The following is a 12,348-nucleotide window of genomic DNA, read 5'->3' on the forward strand; positions in this document are numbered from 1 at the left end:
TAGGGGATATGGGTGGATTCTGGAAAGTTAGGTGAAGGATGAATTGAGGGAGATGTGGTGGGGAGGAGAAAAGGGGGGAGGACAGGAGAGAAAGAAGAATCAGGTGAGGTCACGAGGTGCTACAGGGAGGAAAGAATCCAAATATATTTCATCTGGCAGCTCCAACAAAAAAGAAGCAAAGGCACACAGGTCTTGTGAGTTTGTGTGTGTGTGTGTGGTTGTGTTGACGTGTGTGTGTGTGTTGATGTGTGTGTGTGTGTGTGTGTGTGTGTCTCCCCCCTGCAGGCAGTTCCAGGGCCACACGGACGGAGCGAGCTGCATCGACATCTCCAACGACGGCACCAAACTGTGGACGGGAGGGCTGGACAACACGGTGCGCTGCTGGGACCTCCGAGAGGGACGGCAGCTGCAGCAGCACGACTTCACCTCGCAGGTACGCACGCCACCTTCACGCCTACGTCACATAAAAAACACACACACTTACACACAGACATACATGCACATTCATTCTTTTACAGGCACAGTACACACACACATCAAACCAAACACAAACACACACTGTGACCTCACCTTCCAGGTGCATTTACACCGACACACACCAGCAGCAACAAGCACCAACATGTTTCCACCTTACAGGCGCCCTCACACACACACACACACACACACACACACACACACACACACACACACACACACACACACACACACACACACACACACACACACACACTCACATTGACTCCCCACTGCCACAACAGAGCTATAGCGCTGACCACCGTTGTCAGATGAGTTTCGATCCACCGTGTAATGACTTTCTCTCCATCCATCACTTCCCCCTCTCTCTTTCTATTCTCCCTCTTTCTCTCCCAATGTATTAATTCAATCTATATTTACCCCCTATCTCCGTTATTCCACCATCTTTCTTTTTCCCACTCTCACTCATCATCGTTTCCTTTCCCTTGATATCCACCAATCCCTACGTAATTCCTTCATCCCTTCCCTCCATTGTCCTCTTCCTCTCATCAACCTTATCTTCTTTCTTCCCTCATCCCCATCCCGTCTCATGCTCTCTCCTCCGTTTCTGTTTTCATTTCTCCACCCTTGCTTCCTCTCTTCTATCCCCCCCTCCCCCCTTCCTCCTATCTTCATTTCGTTTTCTGCGTTCCTTTGATTTCTTCCTTCCGTGTCCGTCTCCAGATCTTCTCTCTGGGCTACTGTCCAACCGGCGAGTGGCTGGCTGTGGGAATGGAGAGCAGCAATGTGGAAGTCCTGCACGTCTCCAAACCTGACAAGTACCAGCTGCACCTCCACGAGAGCTGCGTTCTCTCCCTTAAGTTCGCCTACTGCGGTACGTGCACACACACACACACACACACACACACACACACACACACACACACACACACACACACACACACACACACACACACACACACACACACACACACACACACACTTGGATTTCCTAAATTAAACACTGATCACCACTCTCCACACTGTTGGCATGCTGCTTGAGGACAGTGTATCGTTCCCTTTGACTGTGTTTAACATGTGTGTCCGTGTTATCTTAGGTAAGTGGTTCGTGAGCACGGGAAAAGACAATCTGTTGAATGCGTGGAGGACGCCATACGGAGCGAGTATCTTCCAGGTGAGGGACGAGTGTAAAGCTATGAGGATGTGTGCATATACTTATTTGTATTTATAAATATGGATGAGTTTATTTGGGGCTGCAGAGTCATCTGTTAGTCAATGTGGATGGTGTTGTTTAAGCTATCTGCTCTTCCTGTCCCCACACACACACACACACACACACACACACACACACACACACACACACACACACACTGAGGCCTAGAGGCGATAGAAAGAAAAAAGGATCAGTGAAAGTGAATGATAAACATTTTTTTTATTTTTTTAGTTCAGGTTTGTTGATTCATGGCGACTTGCAGAGGTTTTTATCAGACTGTGCAGGCAGCCACACACACACACACACACACACAGCCCCACACACACACACAGAACAAATGTAATAACGCCATCGTGTTCACAGCATTTGAGGAAATGTTGAAACATGAATATGCAGGGATGCAATATTTTCAGCTGAGCAAGTTCATCTGGGTGTGAATGGAAATAGCAAGGGGGGAGAAGAAGGTACATTTAAGGTGTGTGTGTGTGTGTGTGTGTGTGTGTGTGTGTGTGTGTGTGTGTGTGTGTGTGTGTGTGTGTGTGTGTGTGTGTGTGTGTGTGTGTGTGTGTGTGTGTGTGTGTGTGTGTGTGTGTGTGTGTGTGTGTGTGTGTGTGTGTGTGTGTGTGTGTGTGTGTGTGTGTGTGTGTGTGTGTGTGTGTGTGTGTGTGTGTGTGTGTGTGTGTGTGTGTGGCTGTCATATTCCTGTAAGCTACAGTGGGCAGCAGGCTTGGCGGCTCCTGTCTCTCCCTGTGGACTGAAAGGAGAATGCTGGCTATCTGCTTTGTTATCCAAATGCCAAACGTTCTCCTGCCAAACAGCTCCCTCCTGTCACCGTGTTACACAGAGCCCCCCCCCCCCCCCCCCCCCTCTCTGCTCTCCCCTCTTTCTAGTTTATCACTGTCCTTTTTCCGGTTTCCGTCTCCCTGCTTCTCTTTAACACCGACACTCTCCTCATCTCTGTCTCTCTCTCTCCTTGTCTCACTCTCTCCTTCCTTCTGTCCTTGTCTTGGTTTAGTCCTCGCTGTCTTCCCTTCCATATTTTTAATCCGTTTTACTTACACTACCCTTCACACTTCTTTTTCCCTTCTATTCTTCTTGCTGTTCCTTTTATCTCTCTTTTTAATTGTCATTTCTATCAATTAAGCTTTACTGCCATAGATATTATGAGTTCACCTCATTAGAAGTACTTTATTTCATATCACTGACTTTATCGTCATTTATTTAAACAGTCGTGGGTAAGTATGAAACAATAAGATACCAAACTTAATCAAGATGGGCATTGAATGAACTCCTAAAGATCCTCGAGGACGTCTCAGTACAAAGTTTTCCTCTTTGTTCCTCTGCTCGTATTTTTCTTTCCCACTCCGTCTCTGACTCAAACCTTTTCCAAACTCATCTTTTGGCTTGTCATTGCATCCCTCCCTCCTGAATGCTCCCCCCCCTCCTCCCTCCTACCTGCTATCTTGGTAAAGTATGAGGGTTCCTGTGTGAAATGGCTTCTCACCAGTGGCTTGATGATTGACAGCCCTGCTGTGCCCCTAGCAGGGAGGAGAGGGGGGGAGGAGAGGGGAGGAGAGGAGTTTAGAGAGGCAGAGGAGTTGACATGAGAGAGGTGGACAGAGGGAAAGGGGAGCCTAAGAGGATGGAGGAGGAGGAGGAGAGTCTAGGAAGAGAGAAAGGAAGATAAATGATGATGTAGCTGTAGGAGTGGGAGGAGGAGGAGGAGGTCTAAAGGGAGCTTTAGATCATCTAAAGCCAGGTACCCGGGTCGGGCTTTCAAACACAGGAGAGAAAGGAGAAATGAGAGGATTGTGCATTTTGCCAGTTCATACAGGCGGTCGGCCTTGGGGCTGCCAGCGATGCTTAAACCTGCGTTTAATGAGGCTGCAGCTCTGCGGAGGAAGAGGGCCGCGTGTCTCACATCCAAGCAGACAAATGAGTCAGCATCCCGGAGCTGTGGCGTCGCCTGCCTGGAAATAATTGCCGACTGTTTTGAAATGCAAATATGTCTTGTGTGATGGAGTATTAGCTGATGAGTCATATCTTTTTCCTAACGTGGTTCCTCTTTGTGTTTGTGTCTCTCCATATGTCTCCATCAATCCATCACCACATCTCCTCTTCCTCTCCTGGGCTTCTTTTTGTTTGTTTGTCTCTCGCCGGCTTCCAGTCCAAGGAGTCCTCGTCTGTGCTGAGCTGCGACGTCTCCCCGGACGACAAGTACATAGTGACGGGCTCCGGGGACAAGAAGGCCACGGTGTACGAGGTGGTGTACTGAGATGGGAAGAGACAGGACGGAGGTTTTTTTGGGGTGTTTTTTTTTTTTTTTGGTTGGCCCACCAACCGCTCCCGATCCTCATTACATCAGCAGCAGCAGCACCGTCTCAGTCCTCTGAGTCCTCCTGACCCTCACCCCTAACACACCACCCCCTTCTCCCCCTTTTTTCTTGTGATATAAGCTACTCTGGGAGCTCCCAAATGCCTCCTCCTCCTTCCTCCCCCCCCTTTCCTCTTTTAGCCCAAGGATGAGGCATGATAGCAGAGAGAGAGGCAGAAAGGGAAGCGGCGAGATAAGAAGGACAAAGGGAAAAAGGGTGGTGGAGCATAAAGATAAAGTCGGCAGGGAAAGACGAGGAGGAGAGGGGAGAAAAGAAAGCGAGAGTGCGGAAGGAAGAGAAATGAAAGGGAGGAAGAGGAGGAGGAGGGAGGCATGGGTAATTAGGGCTGTTTCCTGATTAAGAGCTCAGTGGAAGGGAGGCCCCCCCCCCCCCAGAGGAGGCGCTGTGGGAGCATCAGCCAGGAGCACTGATACCACACAATCGATTCATTAGCCAGACAGTGGAGGCCTTAATGAGGCTGACGCTGCAGCTCGCTCTCCCCAGTGCGAAGGTGTCAGGAGCCGGGGAGCGATGACGCTCCGAGACGGAGGGGGTCGCCGACATGTAACACACACACACCATCGGGCAAGAATACACACACACACACACACCATCAGATACACCCCCCCTGAGGTAATCGCAGGAAGGGAGACACACACACACACACAGAGCACCCAATTAAACATTCATCGCAGCGCTCCCCGTCTCACTGTTTAATATCTGTTTTATTTTGGTCTTGACAAAGGCGGCGTCTAATGAGCAGCCGAGTCAATGGGATTCTCCCTCGCAGGGCCCAGAGACACAAACACAGAACATCAGCCGAGCTGCTCCCCTCTAATTCCTCCGGATTGTTCTCCTGACACCGGGCGCCGCACTCACTCTCATTAAAGGCGCCGTCAGCGAGATGAAGTAGCAGCACGCCGACTTCACTGTAAGGCAGACAAGAGGGCAAATTAACGCCGCCGATTACGCTATCATCAGCAGCCAACTAAGCAGCGACTAATCCAAATCCTTTTCCAGTTTTATGCAACCGGTTGCTTGTTTTCATTTACAAACCAGATGAGAGTTCCGTGTTTATCAGAGTCATTATCTCTTCATCTCCGCCTGCCTGCTGATGTGCTAGTGTTCAAAGTGCTCCGGCTAAATCTTGTTCAGTGAGCTATCGATTGCTATTAATTGACATGCTGAACACCTTAAAGGAAGAGTTCGACATTATGGAAAATACGCTTCTCCATTGGAGTGGGAATATTGGCACCGCAATGAAGCTTAGCTTAAAGAGTGAGAACGGCTAGCCTGGCTCACTAATTAACCCGTTCTATCTTTTATCTCGACTATTTGCTCTTTTAAGTGGGGACTATTTCTCGGTGTGTGACACTTTCTACACTTGGGAATGGATTCAAGAAACAAACCCTTTCCCCTTGTTTCCCCATCTTTATGCTAAGCTAACTGCTAGCTGTTGCCTTATGATTACAGACGTGAGAGTGGGATCTTCTTAGTGAATAAATGTGTTTCCCAAAATGTTGAACTTTTCATTTGAACCCGGTTTCTTGCTCTTTCCAATCTTCTTGTATCATATTCCAAATTAGCAGGAAAACTGCATATCAGAGCTTTATGCTTCTGTAGAACATGCGTCACCAATATGTAGACTAAACGGGCACATTTCAAGCTTTTTTCTTTTGTTACTCATTTATTTCTGTATTTTTTATGAATAGTGATTGCTCGTCTTATGTAATGATATGTTTATGTATTGGGGCTGCGTTTTGGGGTTCGGGGGGGGGCAAATACAGGGACGCACTCACACATACAATATCAAGTGGAACACAGGTGGGAAAAATATATTTTCTTCTTTTTGCTTTTTTGCTTTTTATTTTTTTTTCTCCTTGGTGGTGGTGACAGCAGAGGGCGTATAACATCCCATGTAAAGAAGTAAAATAAGACCCTCCGTTCTGTCTTGTTTGTTGTTTTCTCACCTTTTTTTCCAAATTGGTAGCGATGGTTCTGTCGTCTGTTTTCAGTCCTTATTGTGCAGACCTAAGTGATACATACTCAAGCATGTATACTACTCCCAGCTAGGGGTGAGAATTGGCAAGAACCTCACGATACGATACGTATCACGATACTTTGGTCACGATGCGATACGTATCGCAACATCACGATATTGCGATATAAATAAAGATGTATATGTACATCAGATGATATTGATCAGAGGACAAATTGGGTCAAAACGATTTCATTCAAAAAAGCCTCTCCATTTTTATTAATTCCCATGAAATTCACTGGAATAAATATTGAAAATAAAATGAAAAAAGGATAAAGTAATGCATTTACAACGCATCTAAATATGAATCTTTTTTTTTTTTTTTTATCGATCTTTGGAGTTGATAAATCGATATTGTATTTGGCGGCAAAGTATCGCGATATATTGCCGTATCTATATTTGTACCCACCCCTACTCCCAACGATGCTGTGTTATGCTATGCATTTGGTGGTACAGCGTGAATATTTGGGACATTGTATTTGATACTTCAGCTGTCGGTCATGTCTTTCCTCCCCTGCCTGTGCTTTCTCTGTTCCAATTCTATTTTACAAGCCCATGTTTAGTTTCTATTTTAAAAAGCCAAGGATCTTTTTTTTTAACTGCACTGTGTATTTTTCCCTCCTGATGCGTTTCCCATGTGCTGTACAAAAAATACTATGTGTGAAAAATAAACCAAACTTGTGTTCATCCTGTCAGGTGTCTTTTGCTGAGATTTAAATGCAGAGGGGGAAAAGCCAAATAACAACCGATTACTCATCTATAATTCTCCCTGAACACGTTCATTCACGAGGAACAAACTTCCTCCCCCAAAAAATAAAACTTTCACAAGTATTACACTATCATTTTGAACATACTTGACTTTTTCATGGCGTACTATACATTTTAATTAAATTTTTATGGAACACTCCACTATGACTTTTTTAGATCACATTTTTAAGTGCATAGTTAGGGCCCGAGCGCCGACAACGTCGGGCAGCGAAGCCCTATTGAAACTGTATTGTTTTTTATTATTTTTCTTTCACAACTTCCGTTGCCATTTTGGAGGTCTCGTAATCGGCCACAAAAAATTGGCTCTCTAGCGCCATCTAACGCGTTTTAGACCAAATGACACACCGTAACTCCAATTGACACAAAATTTTGCACACATGTGCAGGCAAGTGTGCTCTACAAAATTGCAATCGGGACTACTAAAGTCCGCCTCCCCAAATTGTCCGCCATTTTGAATTTTGTGGAAAATATGTTTTTGCTCATTTCTCCTAAACCGTAGATCCCATTCTCACTAAAATAGCTGTGGATCATCACTAGACATATGTGATCAAGTGATATCAAAGGCTTTGGAAAATATCATTGCGTTAAGAAGTTATTAGCCAATGAACATCAAAAGGGGCGGGACTCTGGAAATCAATACACATAACTCCATAACCTTTAACCCAATCATCACGAAACTTGCAGGATATGTTGACATATCTCACTGGAACATATCCTGAAAGTTTTATTAAAATCGACCACTCGGGGGCGCTACAGTAAATCAGACATTTTTGGCCATTTTAGGCCATTTTAGCCAATTGAAGGCTTTGGATTTTAACTAACTCTAACTACACCGTTGATCCGATACCTGCCAAACTCGCTGAGACTGTTCTAGAGGCCTCAACGATGCAAAATCATCGAAAGGTCTTACATAAGTCAAAGGGCGTGGCCGGGACGGCGTCCTGAACATGGACGAAATTCATGCTTCGACCACAAAAATCTAAACTGTTATAACTTCAATGTACATTGTCTGATCATGTTCAAACTTCTCACATTTGATGAGAGTCCCACCCTGAACACGTCTGCACTGCAATATTGACTCACAATCAGAGCGCCACCTAGTGGCGACATAAAATGTCATGTTTTTACACCCGTATAAGGTCCCAGTGTTGTGGAATTTTGCACCCCAGTCTAGCAGGACAACTTCAATCGTCTGATACGGTGATCGACGCGATTCAGGCAAGGGACAACCGGCTGCGTGCAATGGCCGGGGACGACGTGCGCCGTGGCGGGGGCCGGGGACGACCCGCGGCGTGGCGGTGGCCGGGGACGACAGGCGCAGTGGCGGCGCCAGGGAGGGGCTTGGTTGGGCTATAGCCCCATAGCCATACTATAGCACGTCGAAAATTCACGAAAAAGTCAGTCAGGATATATTCATAAAAAAATATTTAAAATTGTTAAAAAGGCATAAAAATCGCTCATCTCGCTTGACGCGCCTAGTCTCAGTGTAGTGAGTCCAAAACAGCCATAAAAAGCCATGGTCAACTTTTTCAGGGAAAAAAAAGTCATACTATAGCATGTCGGAAAAAAAGTGAAAAATCGACAAAATTCATAAAATGTTGTAAAAATGATGTAAAAGTCCTAACATATGCTTCTATATCGCGTGTCAATCAAAATCTGAGTGTAGTGAGTCCAAAACAGTCATAAAAAGGCTTATTCATGGCAGGCAGGTGGTTGAGTGGTTAGAGTGCATGCCATTTACCCATGTCTGCATATATGCAGCAGCCTCAGGTTCGAATCCCGGCTGGAGATCCTTTGATACATGTCACATCCCCCTCTCTCTCCCATGTTTCCTCTCTATCCACCGCTAAATACAAAGGTGTCTATGCAAGAAAATAATCTTTAAAAAAAAAAGCCTTGATCATATTGTTAAAAAAAGGTCATGCTATAGCATGTCGAAAATTCACGAAAAAGTCAGTCAGAATATATTCATAAAAAAATATTTAAAATTGTTAAAAAGGCATAAAAATCGCTCATCTCGCTTGACGCGCCTAGTCTCAGTGTAGTGAGTCCAAAACAGCCATAAAAAGCCATGATCAATTTTTTCAGGAAAAAAAAAAGTCATACTATAGCATATCGAAAAAAAAGTGAAAAATCGACAAAATTCATAAAATGTTGTAAAAATGATGTAAAAGTCCTAACATATGCTTCTATATCGCGTGTCAATCAAAATCTGAGTGTAGTGAGTGCAAAATAGTCATAAAAAGACTTATTCATGGCAGGCAGGCAGGTGGTTGAGTGGTTAGAGTGCATGCCATTTACCCATGTCTGCATATATGCAGCAGCCTCAGGTTCGAATCCCGGCTGGAGATCCTTTGATACATGTCACATCCCTCTCTCTCTCCCATGTGAAAAGTGCGGAGTTCAACAGCACCACCACGTCACGTCGTAACAGCATTAAGGCAGCTGCGATGACAACTGTCACTGATCTGGGTTCATTAACATGTGAGCCCGCTTTTAGTGTATGCTCGACACAGAGACAGCAGGCTACTAGTTTGTAAGCTACCTGGCTCTAGCAGTTCGCGTTAGCGGCTTATAGTCACTCACGTTAAGTTAACGTTAGTAAGCTGGTCAAAATTGATCACGGGCGGTGGCCAGGCCAGGTGGTCCGACACGTCAGGCGGTCGTAGCACTAACCGAGTGTCCGTATGTCTTGGACACTCGGGTGAAGAGAGGGGCTGAGCTGTCAACTGATCACCACCTGGTGGTGAGTTGGATCCGCTGGCAGGGGAGGAAGCTGGACAGACTTGGCAGACCTAAACGCGCTGTGAGGGTCTGCTGGGAACGTCTGGTGGAACCCTCTGTCAGGGAGGTCTTCAACTCCCACCTCCGGGAGAGCTTTGACCAGATCCCGAGGGAGGCTGGGGACATTGAGTGCGAATGGACCTTGTTCTCTGTTTCCATTGTTGACGCGGCTGTTCGAAGCTGTGGCCGTAAGGTCTCCGGTGCCTGTCGTGGTGGCAATCCCCGAACCCGGTGGTGGACACCGGAAGTAAGGGATGCTGTCAAGCTGAAGAAGGAGTCCTACCGAACCTGGTTGGCTCGGGGGACTCCCGAGGCAGCTGACAGGCCAAGCGTGCTGCAGCACGGGCGGTCACTGAAGCAAAGTTTCGGGTCTGGGAAGAGTTCGGGGAGGCCATGGAGGAGGACTATCGGTCGGCCTCAAGGAAATTCTGGCAAACCATCCGGCGCCTTAGGAAGGGGAAGCAGCCCTCCACCAACACTGTTTACGGTGGAGGTGGGGAGCTGCTGACTTCGACTGGGGATATCGTCGGGCGGTGGAAGGAATACTTCGAGGATCTCCTCAACCCCACTGACACGTCTTCCATTGGGGAAGCAGAGGCTGGAGACTCGGAGGTTCATCCACCCATTACCCGGGCTGAAGTCACAGAGGTAGTTAAGAAGCTCCCCGGTGGCAAGGCACCGGGGGTGGATGAGATCCGTCCTGAGTACCTCAAGTCTCTGGATGTTGTGGGGCTGTCTTGGTTGACACGTCTCTGCAACATCGCGTGGCAGTCGGGGACAGTGCCTCTGGACTGGCAGACCGGGGTGGTGGTCCCTCTATTCAAAAAGGGGGACCGGAGGGTGTGTTCCAACTATCGGGGGATCACACTTCTCAGCCTCCCCAGGAAAGTGTATTCTTCCAGGGTACTGGAGAGGAGAATTCGGCCGATAGTCGAACCTCGGATTCAGGAGGAACAATGCGGTTTTCGTCCTGGCCGTGGAACACTGGACCAGCTCTATACCCTCCGCAGGGTGCTCGAGGGTTCATGGGAGTTTGCCCAACCAGTCCACATGTGTTTTGTGGACTTGGAGAAGGCATTCGACCGTGTCCCTCGTGGCATTCTGTGGGAGGTACTTCGGGAGTACGGGGTCGGGGGCCCTCTGCTAAGGGCTGTTCGGACCCTGTATAACCGGAGCCGGAGCTTGGTTCGCATTGCCGGCAGTAATGTTGGACTCCGGCAGGGCTGCCCTTTGTCACCGGTTCTGTTCATTATTTTTATGGACAGGATTTCTAGGCGCAGCCGTGGGCCGGAGGGGATCTGGTTCGGGAGCCACTGGATTTCATCCCTGCTTTTTGCGGACGATGTGGTCTTGTTGGCTCCTTCGAGCCAGGACCTCCAGCATGTCCTGGGGCGGTTTGCAGCCGAGTGTGAAGCAGCCGGGATGAGGATTAGCACCTCCAAATCTGAGGCCATGGTTCTCGACCGGAAAAAGGTGGCTTGCTCCCTCCAGGTCGGGGGGGAGTTCCTGCCTCAAGTGGAGGAGTTTAAGTATCTTGGGGTCTTGTTCACGAGTGAGGGAAGGATGGAACGTGAGATTGACAGGCGGATCGGTGCAGCGGCTGCAGTAATGCGGTCGTTGTATCGGTCCGTCGTGGTAAAGAGAGAGCTGAGCCGAAAGGCGGAGTAGAGGCGCTGCTCCTCCACATCGAGAGGAGCCAGTTGAGGTGGCTCGGGCATCTGCATCGGATGCCCCCTGGACGCCTCCCTCGGGAGGTGTTCCAGGCATGCCCCACCGGGAGGAGACCCCGAGGAAGACCCAGGACATGCTGGAGTGACTATGTCACCCGGCTGGCCTGGGAACGCCTTGGGGTCCTCCCGGAGGAGCTGGGGGAAGTGTCTGGGGAGAGGGAAGTCTGGGCGTCCCTGCTCAGGCAGCTGCCCCCGCGACCCGGTCCCGGATAAGCGGAAGAAAATGGATGGATGGATGGATGGAGTTACGTGCCATGCGAGGGCCCGTTATCACTGCTCGCAGTTTTAATTTGACATGTCATACTGTGACTTTTTCATAACTTTTTTTGACATGTTATACTGTGACTTTTTTCATAACTTTTTTTGACATGTTATACTGTGACTTTTTCGACAAACTATACTATGAATTTTTTTTCATGACTCTTTTTCGACATTCTATCATTTTTACTTTTTTCGTGACTTTTTTCAACATTCTATATTACTTTTTTCATGATTATTTCTACATTCTATGATTTTACTTTTTTCGTGACTTTTTTGACATGATTTTACTTTTTTCCTGACTTTTTCAACATTCTATGATTTTACTTTTTTCATGACTTTTTTCTACATTCTATGATTTTACTTTTTTCATTACTTTTTTTTACATGATTTTACTTTTTTCAGGACTCTTTTTCTTACATACTACAATTTGACCTTTTTAGAACTTTTTCGACATACTATATTACTTTTTCATTTACTTTTTGATACACTAATGCAGCCAATATATAATTTTTTTCTTGTCTTTTTTGACATACTATACTACGACTTTTTTCAACACTTTTTCGCCATTCTATAATTTGACCTTTTCATGACTTTTTTCAACATTCTACGATTTCACTTTTGTGACTTTTTTCGACATTCTATGATTTTACTTTTTTCGTGATTTTTTCGACATTCCATGATTGTTACTTTTTTCGTGACTTTTTC

General features: G+C 46.8%; 1 protein-coding gene across 4 annotated transcripts in view; it reads left to right on the plus strand.

The window, feature by feature from the left end:
• Positions 1-12,348, plus strand: part of tle2b (TLE family member 2, transcriptional corepressor b) — a 149,692-nt gene that overhangs the window by 63,608 nt on the left and 73,736 nt on the right. For 3 of the 4 annotated variants that reach the window (XM_084010790.1, XM_084010787.1, XM_084010789.1), the window contains exons 17-20: positions 286-433; positions 1,198-1,348; positions 1,572-1,648; positions 3,855-6,793. In XM_084010790.1, coding sequence (XP_083866916.1) covers positions 286-433; positions 1,198-1,348; positions 1,572-1,648; positions 3,855-3,962 — 484 coding nt within the window. In that variant the 3' untranslated portion in view covers positions 3,963-6,793. Of the gene's footprint in view, positions 1-285; positions 434-1,197; positions 1,349-1,571; positions 1,649-3,854; positions 6,794-12,348 lie in introns of those variants that run through there. The other variant, XM_084010788.1, reaches the window with a different exon arrangement.

The sequence above is a fragment of the Eutrigla gurnardus genome (assembly GCF_963514095.1).
Source record: "Eutrigla gurnardus genome assembly, chromosome: 6".
NCBI classification, from domain to species: Eukaryota; Metazoa; Chordata; class Actinopteri; order Perciformes; family Triglidae; genus Eutrigla; species Eutrigla gurnardus.